Raw genomic sequence first — 26,257 nt, 5'->3', positions numbered from 1 at the left:
GATAACCTTTTTGAGCTTAAAAGACAATTATAAGAGGGCCTCGCCAGTGGCGCAGTGGTTGAGCGCTGGGTTGCGAAGCTGCCCGCAGCTTCTGCAGCACCAGTTCGATCCCCTGCTACTCCCTGGCCACCGGAGGAGGGTCCCACATTGCGCTCAGACCTCTCCTGCTGCCCGCTGCTCCCCTCAGCAGTGTACTTCTGTCCTTCTGCCTGCTCTGCTCCCTGCTCTGGCTGTGGTGAATTCGCTCACCTTCCCATGCTTCTGACTGTACCCAGTGCTTGTATAAATAAAATAAATAAATATTTTTTTAAAAGAAAGACAATTATGAGAATTAGATGCATTTTTATGAAAAAAATTAGTAAACTGCAAATGCTTATAAGTTAGCTGTCATTTTGAGAGTTAATCCGAGAAATACAAGTATCAAACAGTATATATAGTGGGAAAATTTGACTGTATCTAAGCCTAACATTAATAACTGGAAATTTTTTTCTTGTCCTGTACTTACTTTAGTTACTTTCAGAAATTTTTTAAATTTGATTTTTAATACCCAGCTTAATAGAAATGAGTCATACTGTCATATCTTTACTCAGCAACACACACTTGTGCTCACATATATGATCTGTGGTTTGTGGAGACAAATAAGGATATTGTTCAGTAGCCTACATCTTTAACAAAGAATATTTCCAGCAAAATACAAATTAGAAAATGCAGATCCTTACATATTAATCTAAATTTGTGAACTCAGTAATATTTAGTGAAAAAATTTGAGAAGATCATTAAGTCAAATTCTGTGTTCTCTGTAAATTCCAATGACTCTACTCCATGGAGTTAATTAGCACTTTGGTTTTTTATGGTTTCAAACATAATCTGTAGAATGATGGAGTTATTACTGAGAATCAGAATAAAAGATTACAGAATTATTCTCTATGAATCAGATTTTAAGTAGAAACCACAGTTGTTTCCTTGTTTCTCATTCATGCTTTAGCAGAGGATATGATGCCATAGATCTGAGTTGGTTTGTAGTTTCTCCTTTAAGGTTCACACCATTTTCTTTTACTTTTTAAAAGCCACAGCAGTTTTGATGTAAAATCAAACCACAAAATGTACCTTGTTGACTATGTAGTGGGAGTGTTGTGTTAAATATCATTTAGTAGTCTCAGTACTGATTGTGGCAATCCACTTTCGTCATAGTTTGAAAATATAGCATATTAGCAAACAAGTAAACACATAAATATATTGGGGTCAGTATAATTGCAGGCATATGGGAAACAATTAAATTTTTTAAATATATTAATTTGTGTTTAAAAATAGTGCTTATTTTTAACTTGAGTATGTTAATTTTCTTTTATTCTTCCTTAGCATCAAGGCATGCCATGGATTGCCTCTCATAAATGGGCAAAGCTGTGATCCTTATGCAACAGTTTCTCTAGTGGGCCCTTCTAGGTAATGTTTATTAATTATTGTTAGATTTTTAAGTTTTAAAGTTTTATTTAAGAGTTACAAAATTAAGGTTCTAAGAAGAAATATGAAATAGCTCTTTATAATACATAGTAATAAATGATTTGAAAGCAAAATCTTTATTCAGTTCATATACTTACAAACAACCAAGTTCTATTTTTACAGAAAGAAAATGGGTGCTATTTTAAATCTGCACTCTTAGATTGTGGTGAACAACCTGTTTTATAGTATTAAGATGTACTTTAAAACATGAACTTGGCCTTCTTCACTTACCATCAGCCTTCCTACTTTTCAAATGTCTTAGATTTTATAAAGGTAAAATCCTGTGTTCATAAATGCTAGCTCAGAATAACAAGTCAGTTCCCATATTTATATTTGGAAAGCAGTGGACCACTGAAAATGCCTTTTCACCTCATGGGATCTGTGCTCAACAGAAGAGAATTCCAAGCTTTAGCCAAACTGTTGAAATACCACACATGGTAAATGTGCCATATCATTGATTTAAATTATTTATATAAAAACCTATAACACTTTGTAATATTTTGTATTTTACAACTTCCTTATGGTCTCTTTTAGAGCCTGACTAATCTGAAATTAGTCTACAACTTAAAGATTTAAAATCAGGAAACAAAAAGCACAAGATTCTTTCTAATTAGACACACACAAATGCGTACCCTTTCTCACTAATCCCATACTCTCTAGTTATTCTTACTTTTTTACAAAGTAATTCAATAAGTACGTTGAAAAATACATTTGTTTATATGTATATAAAGTACTTAGAACCATGACTGGTACTCATAGGGTACTCAAACAATAGTGTATTATTATTATTATTACAGATGGTTTTAAATTTAAAAGCAGATATTCAGTCCTTTAACTTTTACACTGTCAGAGGGATTTAGTTTTGCATGTTAAAAATGTTTAGCCTAGTAGAGCTGTTTTGTTTTTGTTTATAATCAATACCTGACACACAGATTCTTTAGTGAAATTGTTTTGTATATACAGATAGAAACTATTTGGAATATGAATTCTTGTTTTAAAAAGTCATTATTGGGCCTCCCTGGTTCCTTAGTGGTTAAAGTCTCAGCACTATCAAACTATAGTCAGCCACTGGGGCATGATTCCATCCCCAACCTGGGAGATAACCCACATGGCGCAGTAGACCTCTCCTGTCTGCCCTGCTGCTCCCCTCAGCAGTGTATTTCAGTAGATCCACCTATTCTGCTCCCCACTCTGTCTCTGGTGAATTCTCTCACCACCACCACCTGCCACCCCTGGCACCTCTGGCCTACACCCCAGTTCTTGTATGCATAAATAAATAAAATGAATCTTTAAAAAAAATAAAAAGTCACTATTGTTTTTTATATATTATAATATAGTTGTATAAGAGGTTAACATTGGGGAAGTCTGAGGAAAGGCTGCATGGAGCTTCCCTGTACATTTCCTTGCAGCCTCCTGAATCTAATTATTTCACAATAAAAAGTTTTCTAAAAAGTCACTATTGTTTTGCAGTCCAAGTTAAGGATGCTTTTTGTATTCTTTGGGTACTTTTCAACATAAATAAAAGTACTCTAAATCTCATTGTTTTCCTTCTGCCATTTATTCTGAGTTGCTGATATAATAGAATATATTATTTGAAGGAAAAAAAAAAAACCTGAAGAAAGCTTGACAGTCAATCTATTATAGCCATAGAGAGAATAATACAATCTTGGCATACATAGAATATACAGAATTTGTGTATGCTTTGAATTTTAGAAATAACTTAATTTTTTTCCTCAAGTGATATTTAACACTACAGTCTTCCCTGAGTCGTCTTAACAGTTAACAGAGGTCAGTCTCCCTGGTTGGAAATAGCATGTTTTATAATTGTGTACTATTAAGTTCTACAAGGTAAAACTCTACCACATTGGAACAGGAATGACCAAAAGAAGACAAAAGTAAAGAAGAAAACAAGCAACCCGCAGTTTAATGAAACCTTTTATTTTGAGGTAACTTTTTTTTGTTTTATATAAATATTAACATGGAGTCGTTAATACTGAGTGCTGGTTGAATTATTTCTTGAAATTATGGCCATAATGATCATTTTTTGAAATTATTTAACTGTTTTTCTCCTGAAAGTAGAATCATGGTGTAATGCAGTGGAGGCCCAGTAAATAAAACAAATAAAGGCAGATTTGTGATTAATTTGGAGGTGAGGAAGTCTAGGGCCACACCATTCCCCAGTCATCCTCAGTATCACATCCTCCTCCCTTACACATGACCACTGGTGTAATAAATATGCTAGCCCTTGGTAGATCTGAGTTCTAGTTCCAGTTAACTTTGAATAAATCTCTAAATGGGAAACTCAAGTTTCTTATCTTATGAAGGATGACTTTTTTTTTTTTAAGAGAGAATAGAGGCAGCCCTGTCTAATTGGTAAAGTTGTATGAGGCCCAAAAGTGAGCTTTGAAACTAAATAACTATTTTATAAGGCCTTAATATAAAAGTTACTTTTTAGCCCAATTTTCTCTACTCTGAACATATGCATTTTTTTTTCATAGAGACTTTCGGCTGCCTTGACTTTGCCACAGATACAGTGCTTTGGATTTCTTTACTGTGGAGCGTTTGTTAAAGAAATTCTTTTTTTCACATTACTTGAAAGCAACAGGGAAAAAATGAACTTTATTCTGAAAGAGGGTAGAAACTCTATTCTAACCATACAGCATGTTACAGTTGTGAATAACATGAAGGGAAGATTTGAAAAAAGGGAGTTAGAGTCTGCTTTTTCTTCTTTATGGGTGTTTTTCTTGATATTTAAAAGTGAACAGTGAGGGTCACATATCACCATGCCTGGTTATTACTTTAATAAAGTAATAGAGGTTAAAAATATGTCTCAAAATTGAAATGGTTTTCTTAATTTCTTCTTCAGATTGATTGTTTGCATATAGGAAGTCTATAATTTTGATTAGGGTTTCTGTGAAGTTTTTAGGATTCTCTGTGTATATTATTATATCATCTGCAAATAGTGATAGTTTTACATCTTTCCTTATTTTGATTCCTTCTATGTCTTTCTCTTGTCTTACTGCTCTGGCTAGGACTTCCAGTATTATATTGCAAAGCAATGGTAAGAGTGGACATCCTTGCTTTCCAGATCTTAAGAGAAAGAATTTCAGCTTTTCACCGTTGAGGATAATATTGGTTGTGGGTTTGTCGTATATGGCTTTGATTATGTTAAGATATGTTCCTTCTGTCCCAAGATTTTCAAGGGCCTTCATCATAAATGGATATTGAACTTTGTTGGATGCTTTCTCAGCATCTATTGATATGATCATATGGCTTCTTTTATTTATTTTTCTTTTTGTTAATGTGTTGGATAACATTAATTGATTTTTGAATGGCCATCCTTGTGTTCCTGGAATAAATCCCACTTGGTCATGGTGTATTATCTTTTTGAGGCATTGTGGGATTCTGTTGGCTAAGATTTTGTTGAGGATTTTTGCATCAGTGTTCATTAGAGAGATTGACCTGTAGTTTTCTTTTTGTGTGTTGTCCTTGTTTGGTTTTGGTATTAGTATAATGTTAGCTTCATAAAATGTATTTGGTAGTATTCCTTCCTTCTCAATTTTTTGAAAGAGTTTGTGTAAGATAGGGATTAGTTCATTTCTCAACATTTGGTAGAATTCATTTGTGAAACCATCTGGTGCCTGGACTTTTGTTTTTCGTGTGAGTTTTGATTACTCTTTCAATTTCACTGCTTGTAATTGGTCTGTTTAGGTGTTCTATTTCTTCTTTATCTAACTTTGGATGAAATGGGAAGAATTGTGGGGATGGAGGCAAAGGAGAAAGAAAAACAAAAGAAATATACCAGTGTGAGACTTTTCTATTTCCTGGCTAAGAACTTAGTTCGTTTATTCTACATTATTAATGGCTGTTACATTTAACTTGGAGAAAATGAAGAAAAGGCACCTTGTGGCAAACAGGTTACTCATTTGAAAGTCACCTGCTTGCTTTATCCAAGTGTACCTATTAGACTTTGAAACATCCAGAAAACACTGTGTTAACCTTATAACAATAAGGTTCAGTCCTTATCCTTTAACTAGAATAGATTCAAAAACATACACAGATGCATGCATGAAGCAGCAAAACACAGACATTAGCAAGATTAACTGCATTCTGCACTACCTGAGTTAAGTTAGAGAAAGGAGAATATTAGAGAATGAACATTTTGATAAGAGACTTGATGACATGTCTAAAAGCAAAAAGTTATGTGCAAAGAATAGCAAGTAGAAATTTCATTAGAAGGTTTACACAAAGAGATAATAGAACTAAGGCTATAAAACAGAGTTAAGACCAACTAATGATAGACCTTGAGTGCCTGACTGAGTTGCTTAAATGTTTTGGGAGGAATTAACAATCATCTGTGGGCCAGATGGCTTAGAGAGAGAACAGAGATCAAGAAACTATGGTAGTTTAGGTATGTAAAAAAAAAAAAGTTGGTTGGATCTGATTCAAGGGAGCTTTATAGAGATAAAAAGGGATAGATAAGAAAGAAACTGCAAAGGACAAGATAGCGAATTGGTTATAGAAAAAAAGAGGCGTCAGATGTTCAAATCTTGAAAAATAGAAAAGTTAAGAAGAGGAAAAAGATAAGTACTTCATTTTGGGACATAACAAGCTTGAATTCTGAGTTGTAAAATCCTCTAATAGGCAGTTTATGACAGAAACTTAAAATAGTAATGGTTGTAGATATGTACTCAGTATTTGCTTACAGGAAGACAAGAAAACCAAGGGAGTAAAGGTATATGATAAAGGAAGAAAGTAAAAAGAAGCTCAGTTCTACCACTTACTATGCGTTCAGCTTTGATCATCTCACTCATTTTCTGTACTTCAGTTTCCTCATTTTTGAGATGAGGATAATAAATCTAGCCCTGCCTGCTTCCGAACAGTGTTCTGATGAACAAAGGAGATAATGGATGTGAAAGCAATTTGTAAACTTCATAGCACTGTGCAGCAAAATCTAAAGGAAAATATAAAAACCCTAGAGAAAATCCGTATTTGCTAGTTCTGAGAAACAAGATGTGCCAGAGGAAGAAGCAAAGAGAAAAAACTTAAAGAGAAGAATGTTTCTGGGGAAGGGAAGTATAGTTATATGATCACTGGTTCAGATAGATTAGGAAGGTGAGAACTAAGAATTCATCAGACTTGATTATTGAGAGAGGGTTTTTAGGATTATGATCTATTTCTGAGAAAGCCAGATTCTAATTTGAGTGCATGGTGAGGAGCTGGAGGCTAATCTGTCTGTGAAAGGAAAAATATAGGAAGACCAGAATTTAAAAGAATTTTTCTTAGACTTGCGTGAAGTGAACAAGCTGGTAAAGAAAGCCATAATTAAAATAGGTCGTACGCTTACTACATGTTGATGGTGTACTATATGTGGGTGAAGTCAACTTGTAAAAGAGAATAAGAGAACAGTAAATTGAAAGGTCTGTGTGCAAATGGACATATTCAGGTAGACTGTGGTAGCTCAGGATGTTCCTGCCAGTGGTCTTGACATTTTCAGTAAAAATGTGAGGAGGGAATGTAGAGTGGGGATTGTTTGTATCTTGAGAAATGTGGGAAAGTCTTCAAAAACTTCTTAGCATGTGTAGCATCATTGAAATATAACACTTTTAGTCTGAGTCACACAGATTACATATCAACCATAGAATCTTATTTGTTGCTTTATATTGCATTGCTAAGAAATGGTATGGATGCAAGTATTTTTTTTTTAATACCATTTTATTCTTACCTCCCTACTAATTCCTTTGCTATTTTGTATTGGGTAGAATATTACCTACACATTTTCCTGTGTTTTTAGCCACAGCTGAACATTTTTAGGGATGATGGTTGTTTTAATTTCACATAGGAGAAAATATTTAAAGAAATTTTTTTATTAAAATACTTTATTTATAGGTATCCAGACCCAGTAGTTATAGCAGAAAGTCCCAGTTCCAGGTAGAAGAGGAGGACATTGAAAAACTAGAAATTAGGTATGTTTCTTGGGGTTTTATACAATTGCTTTTTTCTGTGCCAAAAGAAAATCCTAAATTTAACTGGAAAAGGTTGAACAAAGCTTAATAGGAATGTGTTTAGCAAGTTGGCTGATGACTCTTAGAAGAAAGTGTATCTAATTTAAATCTAAGTTATCTTTTCAAAATCTGACTTCTTTGCAAAAATAGTATATTTATTTTATAAACAAAGATGTTTTCCACCCCTATTTTATTATTTTTAAATTTTTCACTACTTTGTTACTTAAATTTTTGAATCATAACATAATGGATACAGAGAATGTGTAGAAAAGTATTATGTATTAGCAAATTAGAAATAATTTCTTTATTCTTCTTAACATATCTGCTGTCTAACAGAAATTTCAGTGAGGTAAGAAGTCCTGTAAGATGATTCAACAAACAGGTGCATGTGTTTGAAGTTTGTGCTATTTCCTAGGTCTTAAATATATGTATTGTTTGGGAGGGTAAGTTTTATAAATGCATGTGTAGGTGTGGTGTTAACGGTGTGTTTATCTAAAGGGTGTATTAATCACATGTTTGGAATGATCAGGTAATGTATTTTCTAAAATCACCTATCTATTACTTATTAACTGGTTCTAATTGAGAAAGAAACTATAGTCTTGTGTTGGTTTCTTCTCTCAGAGTCAACAGAGTAACTCTGTAGTCCTTAATGCTACCGGTTAAAATAGTCTCTGTAAGAAACTTAAGTGCTTTCTTTTAGACTATTTAAAATAGTTACTTTCTGTGCAGTATTTTGCTTTCTTAGTTTAGATAGTGAGGTATATGATAATGCTGGCATCTCTTAAGCATGTAAGATTACTGTTATAATACACATCAAAGTAGTTAAAGCTGTTGGCAATGTATGTTTTCTTAAAATGTTTGCAAAATATAAAATCAGTTTTAAATTTTCAGGATTGATTTGTGGAACAATGGAAACCTGGTCCAAGATGTTTTCCTAGGTGAGATTAAGGTTCCTGTGAATGTCTTAAGAAATGATTCTTCTCATCAAGCCTGGTAAGAAAACAAACATTCTAGTGAATGCCATAGTAAATCATCACCTCTAATACCCTGTACATGCAAATAAATGCTTACTATAAGCACATTTTAAATTTGTCATTAACATTTAATTCATTTGGTCGTTACTATTACAGAAATGTAAGTACATTTTGATACAGTACTGAGATATAACATCTGAATTCTCTCTGAATATTTTTCTATTCAAAAACTAAATCTTATCTCTAAGGAGAAATTACATTAAAAACTTTTATGTAAGAGTTGCTCATTTGAGAAGAGGCATGATCACAAATCAGCATTTGCATTTCAGGAGTTATCTTAATGGTCATGGTAACTGTGGACATTTGAGAAGCAAAGGGTTTATTGTAGGGAATAAGCTATTTATGGGATCTAAGCAATAAACTCACCACACCCCATTGAAATGCATTGTGGATAGCCCTGATGTTATTCTCTAAATGTCTATTAGATGTTGTTGAGCTGATTCAGTTAATATACTTTTCCGGAGTGCTGGTCACTCACTCATGGCTGCAATATTGTTTTACCTTTTTCATTACAGCAAAAGTGACATTAAATTGACATTGAATTTAGTGTTCAGGTATTAGATTGATGTTAGTTTCCCAAACAGAATCACTGTAAAACTTGTTTTTTTTTTCTGTTTCTAGCACTTAAAAGCATGTATATCCTGTCCCTTCCCATAGATTGCCCAGTGGCCAGCTGTCATGCTACCCTTGAGTTTCAGCCTTTCTCATTTGCATTTTTAGTCCCATTTTTTGGATCTCTGTTTCAGTTGCCTGGCAGAGGAGTTGAAACTGAGAATTTGATATTACTTACTGGGCATTAGTCTCATTTGCCTGTAAGTGAGGCTGCCTCTCCTGATTGGCCCCACTGACATTCACTTTGGACTCAGCTATCCTCAAGCAGTTATCCTACCCTGTAGGCTAATTTTTTTAGACTCTCAAAATTTTTTATCCCTTGCAAATATATATCTAAGATTATAACTAAATTTAGTAATGATGACAAATTGATGAACATTTGAGGCCTTTCACCTCCCCCCAGCACACACACATTCTCATGAAACACACATTCTAACCCTCTAGTGTCTTTTCTACCTTTGTAAAAGTAGCATACATTTTAAAATAAAAATTTCTAAACTCAGTTCATCAGATCTTAAATTATATTCCATGCTACTCCATACAAAATATAAAATCAGTTGTGCTTCCCAGGTCCCCTCAAAGTGAACTTGAAATGTGCTGCATGCCCTGTATTTTAAGTAAGACTGTCTTCAGACAGGCCCTCCAATTTTGGCAGAATGTAAATACATTAACAGAAATTAATTTTATTCCTATATTTTCTTTTGTTGGTAATATTTTAAAATATTTTAAAGTAATGTGCCAAATATTTATATAAGTGCTAACATTTATAGTATGAAATAGAAACATCTGTTAATTCATTTATACTTACATATATAAAAAAATAAAAAACATGAATGTCATTTCCTTTTAAGTCAGAAATTAAACTCTTTGCCGCCTTTGTCAGTTATAGAGCTGTAGCATCCCCTTGTGGGATTCATGGTAACTACATGAAACTTGAGAAAAATCTGTATTAACCTTCAGGATTTTAGTCATATTCTTTCTAATCTTGATATTAGAAAAGAATAATTTTCAGTAATATAATTCTATTGTTTGAAAAACCTCAATTTGCTTTTCTTTTTCACACAATTTACACCTAGTATTTGTCTATTGTAGTCTTCCTGAAAACAGATTTTTAATGGTTCCAATTTAATTTTGTTCTCAAATTATAACAACCCAGTCATTTTCCCATTCCTTTCTTGGATTCCTTAGTAATGATGTGTATTCTTTATTCTGGAATATCTATTAAATGTTTGGATTAGCTTGTTATTGCTAATATTAACTAGCTTTAGCTTTAATCTTTGTAGATAATAGACTTTTATTTTTTTTAATTAGTAATATACTCACATGGTTCACAGGTCAAAAGGTAAAAATCTGTTTCATATGCCTATCCCTCTGCTAATCCTTTTCTCTCTTTTGAGGCACTTACTGTTTTGAGTTTCTGGATTATTTTAGGTATATGTAGGCAAATTTTGTGTGTATGTGCGCTTGTGTGTGTTCTTCTTTTCTCTTCTTCACACATGTACACATACTGTATCCTGCTCCACAACTTGTTTTTTTCTTTTAATGGTTAGTAGAACTTCAGTAAGTATTTGTTGACTAGATGGTGATTAATAGTATGGACTCTGGAACCAAACTGCCTTGGTTCAAATCCCACTGCTGCCATTAACTACCTATGTGACCCAGGACAAGTTACACCACCTGTTTGTCTTTGCTTTTTTTGACTATAAAATAGATATAATCCAGGGGCCTCCCTGGTGGCGCAGGTGGTTTAGCACCACACTGTGAAGCTGTCCGCAGCCTCTGTCCGCAGGTTTAATCCCGGCCGGCCGGCCAGCAAGAATCCCACATGGCGCAGCAGACCTCTTCTGTCTCCTGTGAATTCTCTCACCCTCCCGCGCATCTGGCCTGTAACGTGGTTCTTGTATAAAAATAAATCTTAAAAAAAAAAATGGATATAATAATACAAGTAGTTGCTTTCTAATGTTGTTAGAGATGAAATATATTTTATCCAGTAAGCCACAAGTTCTATGACTCTGAGTATACCTCAGTGCTCTCATTCTTAATAGTTGTGCTGTCATCACTATTATTTAACATCAATACATAGAGAATTTCCACTTTTTTCTTTTTGGACAGTATTCCATTGTTTGGAATGTTGTAAGTAAAGAAAGCCTTAGAGATAATCTAGTTCAGTCTCATTTCTACAGTCAATGTCAGAGAACTTAATGTGTGTAAAACTTTTGGGTGAATATATAATACAAATTGGTACAATAATTCTCCCCACACAATGATCTGTAATGTAAAACTAGACATCAATCGAAGAAAATAAATATAAAGCTCTAAGTAAATAAATGGTAATTAAAACAAGTGGTTGATTTTTTTTCCCCTACATAAGCACTTTACATACATTTAAAACTAAAATAATATTTTATTTGAGATGAATTGGTTTTCTAGTTGGCTAATTGTGGTCCTTAACTTTAGTAAATATCTATTGATGCATTTTTGGAACTGAATTATAATATTTCTGGAGCCAGAAATAACCTTTAAATAGTAGTAGAGCTGCCTTTGAGAAAAGCTCCTTTCCAGCCTCTGTAACATTGTGTACAAATGATTATAATCTTTGTCTGCCTAGCACAATTGTAATTATACAAATCTGTGGTTAAATTTTTTCAAATAATAATTTTTTTCTAGTAAAAGGCTATCAAAACTGCTGATTCTTGAGAACATGTGGATTACTTTTATGCCTCTACTCATAAATGAGAAAAGTATGTGTAGAGCAGCTAATGTTAAATTTAGTTAATAATTTCTCTATTTCCATTTCATATTCTTTCATGCTAACAGACATCGTTCAAAAACTGAAGAAAATATACTTGATTTCTTTTGTATTTCTAAATCTTAGGCACACCAGATTACCCTCATTTAATAAACCTTAAGGATTTTTTATTTTATCTCTAATTAAAATTACTTAATTCACAAGGGATCCTTCAGATAGTTTAAACTGAGCCTTTGTAACCAAATTTTAAAATAATAAATAATATTTACAAAATTATATAAACAATGTGTCATAGTTATATTTACATAGTGTTTACTATGTACTAGGCCAAGTAAGTTAAGTACTATATAGTCTCTGAGGATATTTTAAGATTAACAATTAAATCAGATACTATTACTATTTATTTAACAGATAAGGAAACAAGCACAAAGATGCAGTGATTTGCCTAAGGTCACACAGCTGGACAAGCTCTGACTCCAAAATCTGTGCTCTTAAGAAGTGTACTATAACAATTTCTACTTTGGTATAAAAATTTTAACTCAAAAATTAAAATTAAAAAAATACTTTGTTTTAAGCTGTCAGCAAAGATTTGAATGCTCTTACTTATAAAAATATTATTAGAAAGAAAATCAAAATGTTCCTTAATTGTTATGTGAAGGATTATGTGGATAAGACAAAATATGTATGTAAAAACAAAGGCAGCTTTAAATATTCAAGGAAAAAGAAAGGCCTCAAAGTCAAGGAAAATTTGTAGAATCCAAACCATCCTAACACCTTGTATCCATAAAAATCAGTAACTGGCTTAGCACTGACCTAATCCTTCCATGCCAGGATTGTAGACCTATTTTGGCTGATATTTTGTAATTTATAAGAGTAACAGAGAGAGAATGTATACTTTATCCCTTACTAATTTGAAGATAAGGGAAAGTTGCTTTCTGACTAAAATTCCTATAGAACAACCCAAAACACACTGTAAATCTGACTAGTTTGGGACACTGTTTTAAGATGGATGGGGAGGCAGAACCAGGTTGTAAACATAATTCAACTGATTTTATTCTACCATATATGGAAAACTAATTAAACTAGACATGGAAGATTAATCTAAATAAAAAAGCATCCCAAGGAGGCAAACATGGGTCCTTCCTACTCGAACATAATCAAGGGTAAGGGATTCTGCTGTAGAAACATTATTGTTTCCTTGTAACACTATTGTCTTAGATGGGAGATTCTTAAGACCACTTAGAACTCTGTGTGTGTCTATATTCACCAGAGTGCCTTTTTATAATTTGACATTGTAATAGCTTACCAATAGGTAAAATATTAATTAAACAGATTTTAAAATTCTATTAACAGGTAAAAAAAAATGTATTAGTCAAAGTGAGGGATGTAGATGAAACACTATGGAAAGTGATGATAATTGTTGAAACCAAGTGATAAATATTGAGATATGAGGGTAATGATGGAATTCTTAATTGTTAATATTAATCACTTTTCTGAATGAACGTTTCCCTAATAAAACTTGTCAGTGACAAAATAGTGCATATATCTTTGCCACTTGACTACTGTTTTTTCTTTTCATAAATTTAGTGATTTGCCATCTATTTTAAATATACTAGTCTCTGCCTGGTTATTGTAATTCAGGTTCACTTTTAGTTATGCTGATAAAACTATGTATCTAAATTTGTGAGACTAGAGAATACACTGATTGTAGGGATTTTTTTTTTTTAATTTTATTTTTATATTCCCCATTCAATTGCAGTCCCCTTATTTTGACCCCATTCCCTCCTTTCCCCGCCTCCCCCATAGTATGTCTCTGGTTCATAGTTGTTTGTTGATTTTGATTTTGTCTTTCTTATAGCTATTCTTTTTCCTGGTCTCTTATTTAGGTTTTCTAGATTCCTGCTATGAGTGAGACCATCCGGTATTTTTCTTTTTCTTTCTGGCTTATTTCGCTGAGCATGATCCCTTCCAGCTCCATCCATGTTGCTGCAAATTGCATGTGTTTATCTTTTTTGAATGCTGACCTGCACCCCTATGTTTATAGCAGCACTATTTATAATAGCTAAGCTTTGGAAACAACCCAAATGCCCAAAAATAGATGACTGGATCAAGAAGATGTGGTGCATATACACCATGGAATATTACTCAGCATTCAAAAAAAGACTGTAGGAAATTAACCAAAGTAATGCCCTTTTCTGGATCAGCCAACTATACTTCCCTTAGAGGTACTTCTGAGTCACCTTTGCTAATAGGTTTATTTCCAGTTATTTCCTTGCACAGAACTTTAAACCATTGTATCTCAAATCAGAGAGCAGAAGTTCTAAAGGTTGTTGTTCCAAGACAGAAAATCTCCTTTTGGGAGTAGCAATGCAATTTCTATGTAATTTCTTTTCCCCCTATTACCATCCCCTCATCATTTAAATTTTGCTTAAATTCTCTGGTTCTAATTTATATTTTTATCATGTTTCTCAAAGTAATAAAAATTTTATTAAACCTCCTTCCACTCTTCTGTTTTCAAACAAGTTAGTCTGTTAGGGAAAGTCATACATGATAAATATCAAAAGTAAATACCCAAACTTCTGACTTTATAAAGAACATTCTAGCTAATAAATGGAGGAGAAATGATAGAATTGTAGAACTATCATTTCGTAGCTAGTAAGTGAAGGTGAAATGATAGAATTGTAGAATTACCATTTTGCATAATGATGAAGATTAATGATTAAGCAGTGACTGCTAATATCACAAAAAGAAACAATCAGGTATTAGTGCCTCTTAGTAGAACTATACAACACTGTCAATGAAATGTTCTTGCTGTAATATCAAATATTAATCTAACCAAGCCTCTGCATCTAACTATCCAAAATACAAAGGAACATATTAAATGCCATTATGGAGATAGACGTTAACACAACCCCCAATGTGAAAATTCTATCGGACAAACTACCTGATTTCTTAGGGAATGGGGGGCTTTGTAGATTAAAGGAAAATTCTGGATGGTGTTTGTCTTCAAGTATATATTTGTAAGTATATATTGTAAATAACTACGTATACATTCCAGTTATATATAGTTATATATCTGCTGAAATATTTATAGATGAAATTCCGACACTTGCCATGGCTTTAAAATAATGCAAGGGGTGGGTCTCCCTGGTGGGGCAAGGGGTTAAGCACAGCACTGTGAAGCAATCCACAGCCTCTGCAGCATGAGTTCGATCCCTGGCCGGCCAGGGAAAAACCCACATGGCAAAGCAGACCTCTCCTGTCTCTCCTGCTACTCCCCTCAGCAGTGTATTTCAGTCAGTCTGCCTGTTCTATTCCCCACTCTGTCTCTGGTGAGTCCTTGCACCCACCCCTCTCATCTCTGGCCTATACCCCAGCTCTTGTATGCATGAATAAATAAATCTTTGGGAAAAAAATAATGCAAGGGATAAATAGAGGTATGACTGAAATAAGAATAGACCTGTATTGATAATTACAGAAGCTAGGTGATAAGTTCATGAGGTTTCAGTATACTACTGTCTTTACTTTTATATGTATTTTTAAATTTCCATAATAAGTCTTATAACTTTCAGATTTCTGGTTTGGATTTTATAAACTTCCCTTGATTTTTAGGCATTTCTCTTTTCTTGAATATGTAAAGCTGCCTCTTTATATGTGTATTTTCTGTCTTTACTTACAACTACATATATCTTTCTTAAATTTAGTTGGATTTTAAATATTTTACTTTTTTTATCCAACCTTTAAAGCTAATCCTCTTTCTTTGAGATCTTAATTTTTTATAGCTATACTTTTTTATTTAATAAAAAGCCTCTTAAGTTTAATAGTCTGGTACTTTGAAAGTGTCCTAACCTTAAGTATTAAATTGAGTTCTTTGGTTTCGTTTTTCATAACCTACTTAGTTGTTCACTTACCTCCCTGGCTTGGATGCCCATTACCATAACTTGGTAATGATTGTATGATTGTATTTTTTACTTTAGGTACTTGCTACAGCCAAGAGACAATGGAAACAAGTCATCTAAAACTGATGACCTGGGGTCTCTTCGGTTAAATATTTGTTATACAGAAGACTATGTGCTTCCTTCAGAGTACTATGTTCCTTTGAAAACATTGCTGCTAAAATCACCAGATGTCCAGGTACTTTAAAAATCTTAAGTGTTTGATGAAAAGACTTAAAATAACTCTGTTAATGGGCCTCCCCTGCTTGCGCAGGCAGTTGAGCACAGTGCTGTGAAGCTGTCCGCAGCCTCTGCAGCATGGGTTCGATCCCTGCTGGCCAGAGAGAATCCCGCATAACATGGCAGACCTCTCCTGTTGTGCCCGCTGCTCCCTTCAGCAGTGTATTTTGGTCAGTCTGCCTATTCTGTTTCCCACTCTGTCTCTGGTGAATCCTCTCACCTTCCCGCACATCTGGCCTGCACCCCGGTTCTTGTATGCATGAATAAGTAAATCTTTAAAAAAAAACCTCAGTTAATGATGAGGAAAAGATTTCAGAGTATCAAATTTTATTAAAACAGCAAATACATAGCTATGTTTAATTTACCTGAACCAGAAAACTGTGATTCCAATATGTATTCACAATTTCATTTCTGATAAAAATTATAAAATTAAATATTCTTCTATGCAATAGTTATAGTGAACATATTTGAGTTTCTTTTTCAGGTTAGGGATTGAACGTTTAATCATGTTCCCTTAATTTTATGCTTTCTGCCTTTTTTATTCTAGCCAATCTCTGCCTCAGCTGCTTATATTTTGGGTGAAATATGTAGAGATAAAAATGATGCTGTCTTGCCTCTTGTGCGACTGCTGCTACACCATGATAAACTTGTTCCTTTTGCCACAGCAGTGGCTGAATTAGACTTGAAGGATACACAGTAAGAGTTATATTTTTTTTATATTTTATTCAGTATTACCTATGTATTGTTGAAATTGAACCCTAGTTTGCCAGTTTGTTTTATAATCACCGTTCCTTTGTGTTGAGCAGCTTTATTGTGAAATAGTCTGAAAAGTTTGTTACTTGGCAAGTAATAAAAGAATTTTGTAAGTTAGCAAACAGTGTCCACCAACAATAAAGTTAAAGATTATTTTTTCTAGCTCACTGTCAAAATTTCCTTTTACTAATCTTTGCTTTTCAATGGTCACAAATGAAACACTAAGTCAGAAGGTTTTTTTCCATATGCAGTATGTGTCATCCTTTCATGTACATGCATGATATTATAAAAAGCAATCACATGGCTTCCCATTCCTTGTCATGGTCTGACATGCCCATTGTTACACATATACCCTCTGTCTCTCTCTCTCTCTCTCTCTCTCTCTCTCTCTCTCTCTCTCTCTCTCTCACTCTCACACACACACACACACACACACACACACACACACACACAGAGCCTAGTTTTATAGTTCATAAATATGCTTTTTTTCCCCTACAACTTATTTTGAGTGTAATTTTGCTATTTTTGAAAATCCTAATGGCAGCAATCTTTTAAATGCATCATAAAAATTACTAAAAATATGATCAAAGTTAAATATCAGTAATTGATTTCACAGTCTTTGTTTACTGCACTTGGTTTCACCTTATTTATTTTTATATTTCAGAGATGCAAACACAATTTTTAGAGGAAATTCCTTGGCTACCCGTTGTTTGGATGAGATGATGAAAATAGTGGGAGGGCACTACCTGAAAGTAACATTAAAACCTATTCTAGATGAGGTACAGTATATACCTCTGATATGATTGCTTATGTGACTTTACTGTAGCATCTCTATTCAAGTGATCTATTGACTGGAATGATACATGCATTCATATATTACTAAAGGAATAAGGCTAAACACATTAGAAGTAGAATAAACAACTTATCCATCAGTGGATTTTTGCTCAAAGGGTACATTGTAATATGTTCCACATAATTATTTCTTTGTTTGTACATTTCTGTTTTAGCTAGAATTTCAAATATGTAAGAATCCTTTTTTTTTAATGTAGTTCTTTGGGGATATTGCATATTTTATCTCTGGAGGTTTTAAACTTCATTACAGTTTTCATTTTTATGATTGTATCATCAGAACAATAATATTTTTTACTTAGCCAATTTTTTAAGAATTGGAATTTAAATAAAAGGTTAATCTACTTTCCAGATATGTGACTCTTCTAAATCCTGTGAAATCGATCCTATTAAATTAAAAGAGGGAGATAATGTAGAGAATAATAAGGTAAGTCCTTGTTATCAGTATAATGGCATTAAAATTGGCCTTAATGATGTAACTATCTCTCACTTATGTTGTAATAGTGTTACATGGAGGGAATCAGTGCTTTTTATTCTTTACATAATGTCCATTCTACTTGTAGCATTTCCTGTGTCTAGCTTTTAGAATGTTATTTCCTCATTGAGTTTCACTGTGTTTTTGTGTGTGTTTTTTGCTGTAGTAACAATAATGGATTAAGGCTATCTCCAATTACATCTCCCATTCTGGCCATTCCATTGGGGTCAGGTTGGTCAAGCTGTTGCAAAATGATTTGATCAGTTTATACTTTTAGTTGGCTCTGGAGAAACAATGAGTTTTAGGGTCATTAATGCCCATGTTCCTGCATATTTGAATTATTTCCCTGTTTTCCTTTTGTCTTATTTTCTGTTGCTTCTTGTGAAGTTTATTCCATATATTCACCTCTTATATCAAGCTAGTCTAAAACCCATCTGTTAAATTTAGGTCAGAATATAAATGCTCTTGTACCTGAATGAGTTTGGAGACGTGGTGCAAGCCTTTAGAATACTGATAGTGACGATGTAATAGATCTCATTTTCATTGCAATTTTTCCATAAAGGCTATTGATGATGTCAACATCTTAATATTTACTTCCAAAATCCTACAGGAGAATCTGCGCTACTATGTAGACAAGTTATTCAGTACTATTGTAAAATCAAGTATGAGCTGCCCCACTGTAATGTGTGATATCTTTTACTCGCTAAGGCAGATGGCTACTCAGAGATTTCCTAGTAAGTACCTTGTTTATTAAAACATATCTTTTCTTTTTCTGTATTTAATATTTCTTGTATTTTGATTTCTGTGAAATATTTAATGCATATAGGTAATCTTTAGGTTCTCAAAGTAATTCTGACCTTTTCATGAAACATTTATTTTCTTATAATCTCAAAACATATTCTAGTAAAATGGCAGCTTTATACAAAGAGCAATTGAAAATCATCATTATTTTTAAGGTAAAAATTTAGACCTGTATCATATAAGTAAACATTTATAACATGTGCTTATAAGATTGTTAAATATAATAAACAAGAACACTTGTTATTTGTATACTTCTACATTTCTACTTGTATGCATTTAAATAGTGAAAATTTTTCTATACAAACTGACCGTATTTGAAGTTTGGGAATAGAAAGGTTTTGGTGGTGAAAAGTTTTTACAGAAATGGTGTAAGGCATTAGAAACATTTCTGTTGCATATATAGAATTTAATTTTGCGAGAGTAGCTATATAAAGGCTTTCCTTGAAAATATTTCATAAAATTAAGTGTTGCTGTCTCTGATTGTTAATCTCAGAATTATTCTAATTAAATGTATATTTAATAAGTAAACTTGCCGTAGCTGTCTTTCCAGATCTGTCTATAATGGGGTGGGGGGAGGGTACAAGGAGGTAAGCTCTTAAATTATCAGTTTGTTCCCAGCTGTGTGAAACTGTAACCTTATTTGTGACTTTCTGAAGAGATTCTACTATTTTACCATGTTTGTGCATGTGTATGCATGCCCATGTATGTAAATTGTCTCACCCTTCACTAATTAACCCAGTATTAAAGTGATGGAACTAACATGTAAATTCAGACCTAGATGTTTTTGTTACTTTTAGTAAAGACATAAACAGTTAACTTCAAATAAATACACTGAATCTAGTCTTTGTAACAAAATGAGGGGGAAAGACATGAAATAATGACTGAAATTATGTTTCTAAATAGTGTGTTAGGTCATGATAACCACATTGAATAATTATGTACAGGCACAATGCTAACCTGCATTATCTCCTGTCTGATAACAGCATGAGGTGGACAATAAATTGGCTTAGAAAAGTTACTTGCCCATTGTCCCTGCTTTGGCCAGAGACAAAGAAGTCCTCAGACCTGGATGTGGCCTACTGCAAGGCAGACACTAATCATTGTATTCTACCCAGTGATCTTGGCCTTAAGCATACATTAGCTGTTTAATTCCTATTTATCTAAATGATCTAAAACCTCTTTTGATTTTTTATAAAAGCAAACTATCTTTTGTTGACTTTGTTAGTTTGTCTTCTTGTCCTCATCACTATTGTAGTGATAGTTTGGTTGTGATAAAGTATTTTTGTATTATCTCATTTATGCTTCTTACTACCTGGGAAGATCATGGAGGGTATGGGATACCATGAATAGGAAGCATATCATACAAAAAACTGCTAGTTAAATGACTTGCTGATGACTACCCCAGTGAATGACTTGAATAACAAAAGAGATGAAATTCAAGCCAAATTCAGACATTCTTTCCCTTATCACCTGCTTCTCCAGCATCAGATTGTTGGGTTAAGTGTTGACTCCAGTGTGAAATGAAAGTTTTAGATAACATGATCAGAGTCACAAGTTGTCTACCAGCCACTAGTATTTTTTGTGGAATATTGATAAAATTTTAAGAATAAAGATTTCTGCCTAATTTCTTTATTGTATCACCTTTGATGTTACCAAGATTTTTGAGGGGGAAATTGAAATATCATAAAACTGAAACAATTTCCTACCTTAAAATGTTGTGTATTACCACTAGCTAATGCTAGGTGCCACTTTTATTTTCTGTTGTAATTTCAAAAGTGTTATTGCAAATGAGAAGTATATTTCCAAATTAAAATATTTCTGAAAACCCAGTAGTTTTGCTTTTCATTTTCTTTATTATTTCTTTCGGATGATTTTTAGGCATAGGATTTTCCCTTTTAATTTAGTCAGTCATTGCTATGACTGCATCTGCTCAATCTTTACTAGACAAATTATATAGATCTCCTATTTAGTTTACATGTTTTTTCAATATTTTTTTACTTTGTCATCAGTGTGTTTTAATTCAGTGTTTTTGTGCATGACATTTCACCATTTTTTCCTGCAGATGACCCTCATGTTCAGTATTCTGCAGTGAGCAGCTTTGTGTTTCTTCGTTTCTTTGCTGTAGCCGTAGTCTCACCTCATACTTTTCATTTGCGACCTCATCATCCAGTAAGTGTTGTTCTTCTCAAAACTTTATTCCACTTTTATTTATTTTTATTACAATGAAGAAAGGATAAAGCAACAAGCCACTTTCATTTTGCAGTATTGTCTGATAGCCGATAGTTAAATTTACTGGGAATTTTTTGGTGCCATTTCAGTTTTTCAAAAGGCTGAAAATTCTATTTTTTAAAATTGTAGTTAAAAGATATTACACAAGAGTAATAAAATGTTGATAAATGGTAAAAAATACAAAAAGGATTCATTACATTTTCCTTTTGCTTTTGTTTGTAAATTTCCATAAAAGTTTCTTTTTTTATTATAGGTTTAACATAGCAGATATTTTTAAATCTCACAGAAATTTAAAGAGGCTTTTTTCTGAAAGATGTAAACTTTTACTGAAGTATAATTTGTTTGGTGTATCTATTTTTGCCTTTTCTTCACCTAAGATAATATTGTACATATGGTGAGATTTAAATATTTTTAAAAAGCATATAATCATTTTGTTCTGAAGTCCTATTTAATTACTGTAGTTGAATCTGCACTGCATAGATTTACTTATTTCTTAACATTTTAAGACTCAGTTTTGCTGTTTCTGTTACCTTCTCATATATTTTTGCTGACTTTTTTTGCTGACTTTTTATCTTTTGTTACCCATATACTTTATAATCTTATCTAATTGCTTTTGTTGCTGATTTGTATAACATAATAGTCAACGTTTAGTGCTTACTTTGTACTGGGCTTTGTTCTTAGTATTTTATATTTTTTAGTCTTATCAGTGATCCCATGAGGTAAATTTTATTATTGTCATTCCTATTTACAGATAAGGAAATCACAATTTAGGAATTTTCCAAAGTTATAGCTGAGAAATTATGATTAAATCTTAATCAATTTGAATTGAATTAAGCCAGGATTCTGATTCATTCAGTCTTTACAGTTTGTGAGCTTACCTCTGCTCCACCCTGCCTCTCATGCAGACAGGTGTTTGAGCACCACAATGTATCAAACACTGTGCTCAGCACTGAATAAAGCAGTGTTGAGGAAGATTCTCCCTGCCCTTAGGAAAATCACCGCCTAATTCAATGTAGGGAAGCTGCATGGTTTCTACAGTTGGATGTAGGCTCTGAAGGCCACGCCTCCTCTTGACAGCTGTGTGACATTACCCTCCCATTTAACTTTGAGAACTGAATTAGAACCACACTTCTGTGGTAGCAGTACATCCTTTCTTGCCAAAGGACAAATGGTCTGTGAATAGTACAGCAGTGAGTGGGCCAGTGTTCTTTTGTTCACATGCTGTATAGCACTCTGGCAGCAAAAGCTTGGTAGCAGCATTCTGGGGATAAACAGAACTCCTACCTCCGAGCCTGTGACCCTTGTTGTTAGAGTTAGATCTGCATTTTCCTGTAAAAGATGTTGCAATAAAGTCCTTCTAATACAAACTCTGTATTTTAGGTCATTTTTTCCAATCAGTATGCCAGGCGGACTGCTCAGACTATTATATGTGTATTGTTTGCTTTTAAATGTAACCATATGCCTTCTTTTTAAGAATCTTTTGTATTAATTAGGGAAAACAGAGCAAATATGTAAGATGGATTATCTAAAGCTATTGGGTTGTCAGAAAAGTCATGATACATTTTTTAATAGGCCGTGACTTTTCCAACAACCCAATATATGCTTAAATCTAAAATTAGCATCTGATTAATATTATGTAAGATGTATAGACAATTCTTACACTAGAAATTGAGAACAAAAACCAATCCCAGTGACTTGGGGGTGATGACATTATCAATTGTCAAGACCAGTGTTGAAAATTACAGGGTAGTTGGGGGAAAGAATCAATTAAAAGGCTGTTGGAATTTACTTTTAGAAGTTCTTTGAATTTTGAGAAGCCAGTTTTTGTGGAGAAGAAAATCAGATTGCAGAAGACTGAAGAATAGGTCAGTGCAGTTTTACCTAGGTAATATGTCAAAATGGTGCTTGCCCTGCTGCTGGGAGGGCTAGGAAAATTCAAGCATGTATACACATGTGTGCATGCACACTTGAATGAATTACTTTTAAAAACTAATTAAAATATGGGTTATGTTAACATTAACATGATTGACCATTCTTTTTGACAAGTTTCATGATGACAAACAAAAAAGACTGTAACTTCCTTCTTACTATATCCTCTATTTTCCCATTGAGCACTCCTTTTAAAACTCAGCCATGATAGACTTTTCTAACCCTTCAGTCTGGGTTAGGTATCTCTCTTATGTGTGCGTATAGCACTGTCTGCTTCTCTCTGTCATGGCATTTGTCGTGTTGTATAATCATCTGTTTATAGTCTTCTGCATGTGACTGTTAATACCTTAGGAGCGGGGGCTGGATATTTTTTCAAATTTGAGTGTTCCAAGGTCATGGAAGAGTTTCAAGGAAAAGTAGATAGATGCTCAGTAAATGTTTGATAAGTATAGCCCAGAGAGGGAGACTGTCAAATGATGAGCCTTTCAAAATGGGGAAGCCTATATGTGGTTTAAATAGAAGAGACAAGACCAACAGAAAGGGAGAAATTAAAAAAAGAAGGATATCAGATCAGTAATCCTGGAGGATTCAGAGTGAATGTCCATAAAAGAAAATGTGATAGGGTAAACATTAGAGGAAAGAACCAGTTCCTTCTTTGAAAGAAGATACCATCTTGGGAATAAATCTAACAAAAGAGGTAAAGGACCTATACAAAGAAAACTATAAAACACTGTTAAAAGAAATAGAAGAAGACACAAAGAAATGGAGAGACATCCCCTGCTCATGGATTGGAAGAATAAACATTATTAAAATGGCCATCCTTCCAAAAGCAATATACAGATTCAATGCTATTCCAATCAAAATTTCAATGTCATTCTTCAAAGAAATAGAACAATTATTGATGAAATTCATATGGAATCACAAAAAACCCCGAATAGCCAAAGCTCTCCTGAAAAAAAAAGAAGGGAATGGAGGCATCACACTCCCAGACTTCAAACTATACTACAAAGCCATAATCATCAAAACTGCATGGTATTGGAACAAGGACAGACATACAGACCTATGGAATCGAATAGAAAATCCAGAAATAAACCCACAGATTTATGGTCAACTAATCTTTGACAAAGGAGCAAAGAATATGCATTGGAGCAAAGAAAGTTTGTTCAATAAATGGTGCTGGGAAAACTGGGTCGCTACATGCAAAAGAATGAAGCTTGACCACTACCTCACACCATACACAAAAATCAACTCAAAATGGATTAAAGAACTAGACATAAGACCTGAAACCATAAAATATATAGAAGGAAATATAGGCGAAACACTACGTGATTTGCACATCAAAGACATCTTTACAGACACATCACCCAAAGCAGTGATAGTGAAGGCAAAGATAAACAGCTGGGACTACATCAAATTAAAGAGCTTTTGCACAGCAAAAGAGACAATAACAAAAACAAAGAGAAACCCCACCAACTGAGAGAACATTTTTGCACCCAACACTAATGATAAAGGACTGATCACAAAAATCTGCAAAGAGCTGATGAGACTCAACAACAACAAAGAAAATAATCCAGTCAAAAAATGGGCAGAAGAGCTAAAAAGAAACTTCTCTGAAGAGGAAATGCAAATGGCCAACAGACATATGAAAAAATGTTCAACATCACTTGTCATCAGGGAAATGCAAATCAAAACTACCATGAGATACCATCTTACACCAGTGAGAATGGCACATATTAAAAAAACTAGCAACAACAAATGTTGGCGAGGGTGTGGAGAAAAAGGAACTCTTCTGCACTGTTGGTGGGAGTGCAAACTGGTCCAACCACTGTGGAAAGCTGTGTGGAGATTTCTGGACCTACTAAACATAGAGCTTCCATATGATCCAGCAATTCCACTCCTAGGTATTTACCCAAAGGACACAGAAACATCAATTCCAAAGAGCACCTGCACCCCTATGTTTATAGCAGCACTGTTTACAATAGCTAAGCTTTGGAAACAACCCAAATGCCCAAAAATAGATGACTGGATCAAGAAGATGTGGTACATATATACCATGGAATATTACTCAGCATTCAAAAAAGATAAACACATGCAATTTGCAGCAACATGGATGGCGCTGGAAGGGATCATGCTCAGCGAAATAAGCCAAAAAGAAAAAGAAAAATACCGGATGGTCTCACTCATAGCAGGAATCTAGAAAACTTAAATAAGGGACCAGGAAAATGAATAACTATAAGAAAGTGAAAATCAAAATCAACAAAAAACTATGAACCAGAGACACTTTTAGGGGGGCGGGGGCGGGAGGGGAGGGATTGGGGTCAGAATGGGGGGGCTGCAATTGTATGGGGAATATAACAATAAAATTTATAAAAAAAAAAAAAAGAAAGAAAGAAGATACCATCTACTTTATGCCTATGCCAGGCTTTTACTGGGTGCCAGATGTTTAGGGTACTGGACATCTGTGAAAAATTATGATCTTAGATGACAGCAGGGGAGTGATTAGAATAGCTTGTATATAGAGTATAGCAGGGGATCCGCAGTAGCTAAGTGACGTGATTGTCAAATAACAGTGAAGATGTAATCAAACCTCTGATATGCTAAAATTGTATAAAATGTGCTTTTCCCCTCAGGGAATAGTGACCTAAATGCTGATTTTAAAACCAAATTGAACAAGAAAATCTTGGTGAAATTCAGTTCAAATTCTGTTTTTTAGCATATTATTAAGAATTTAATACTCTTTAAAGTCAGAGAATTGTAGGGACCTTTTATACATATAATGTAATCCTGGATGTTCTAGCTAAAATGTTTTCTAAATAGTCTTAATTAAGGTGTGTAACTCTTTTCAAAGATGTATCATAATGATCATATCCAAGATTATCCTTTTTTTTCCAGATAGTATTACATCCTGGTATCTTTTTTCCTTCATGTTAACTGCCTTTTTTCAATGTGAGGATATTAAAGTATTAAGTAATTTCAATTAAAAAGTAAACTACATCATTTCTGCATCTAAATTTTCTTGAGTTTGTCTTTTGATGGAAGATACTATTTATTTGAACCCCCAAAACAAAAAAAGACGTTCTATATCAATAGGGAAATTGGCTATATAAATGTTGAATTGGTGAAAACTCATTTCAGCATTTAAAATC

At 33.6% G+C, this 26,257-nt stretch overlaps 1 protein-coding gene across 2 annotated transcripts in view; it reads left to right on the top strand.

The window, feature by feature from the left end:
• Window positions 1-26,257, top strand: part of RASA2 (RAS p21 protein activator 2) — a 117,335-nt gene that overhangs the window by 66,705 nt on the left and 24,373 nt on the right. For both annotated transcript variants that reach the window (XM_037525867.2, XM_037525868.2), the window contains exons 6-15: window positions 1,360-1,443; window positions 3,374-3,446; window positions 7,390-7,466; window positions 8,397-8,498; window positions 15,878-16,034; window positions 16,623-16,771; window positions 17,493-17,607; window positions 18,030-18,104; window positions 18,763-18,886; window positions 21,016-21,122. In XM_037525867.2, coding sequence (XP_037381764.1) covers window positions 1,360-1,443; window positions 3,374-3,446; window positions 7,390-7,466; window positions 8,397-8,498; window positions 15,878-16,034; window positions 16,623-16,771; window positions 17,493-17,607; window positions 18,030-18,104; window positions 18,763-18,886; window positions 21,016-21,122 — 1,063 coding nt within the window. The remainder of the gene's footprint in view (window positions 1-1,359; window positions 1,444-3,373; window positions 3,447-7,389; window positions 7,467-8,396; window positions 8,499-15,877; window positions 16,035-16,622; window positions 16,772-17,492; window positions 17,608-18,029; window positions 18,105-18,762; window positions 18,887-21,015; window positions 21,123-26,257) is intronic.

The sequence above is a fragment of the Talpa occidentalis genome, unplaced genomic scaffold (genome assembly GCF_014898055.3).
Source record: "Talpa occidentalis isolate TD23 unplaced genomic scaffold, MPIMG_talOcc4v2.1 talOcc4.4, whole genome shotgun sequence".
Taxonomy (NCBI): Eukaryota; Metazoa; Chordata; class Mammalia; order Eulipotyphla; family Talpidae; genus Talpa; species Talpa occidentalis.
The sequence above is the reverse complement of the archived record's forward strand: the minus strand, read 5'-3'. Positions and strand labels throughout refer to the sequence as shown.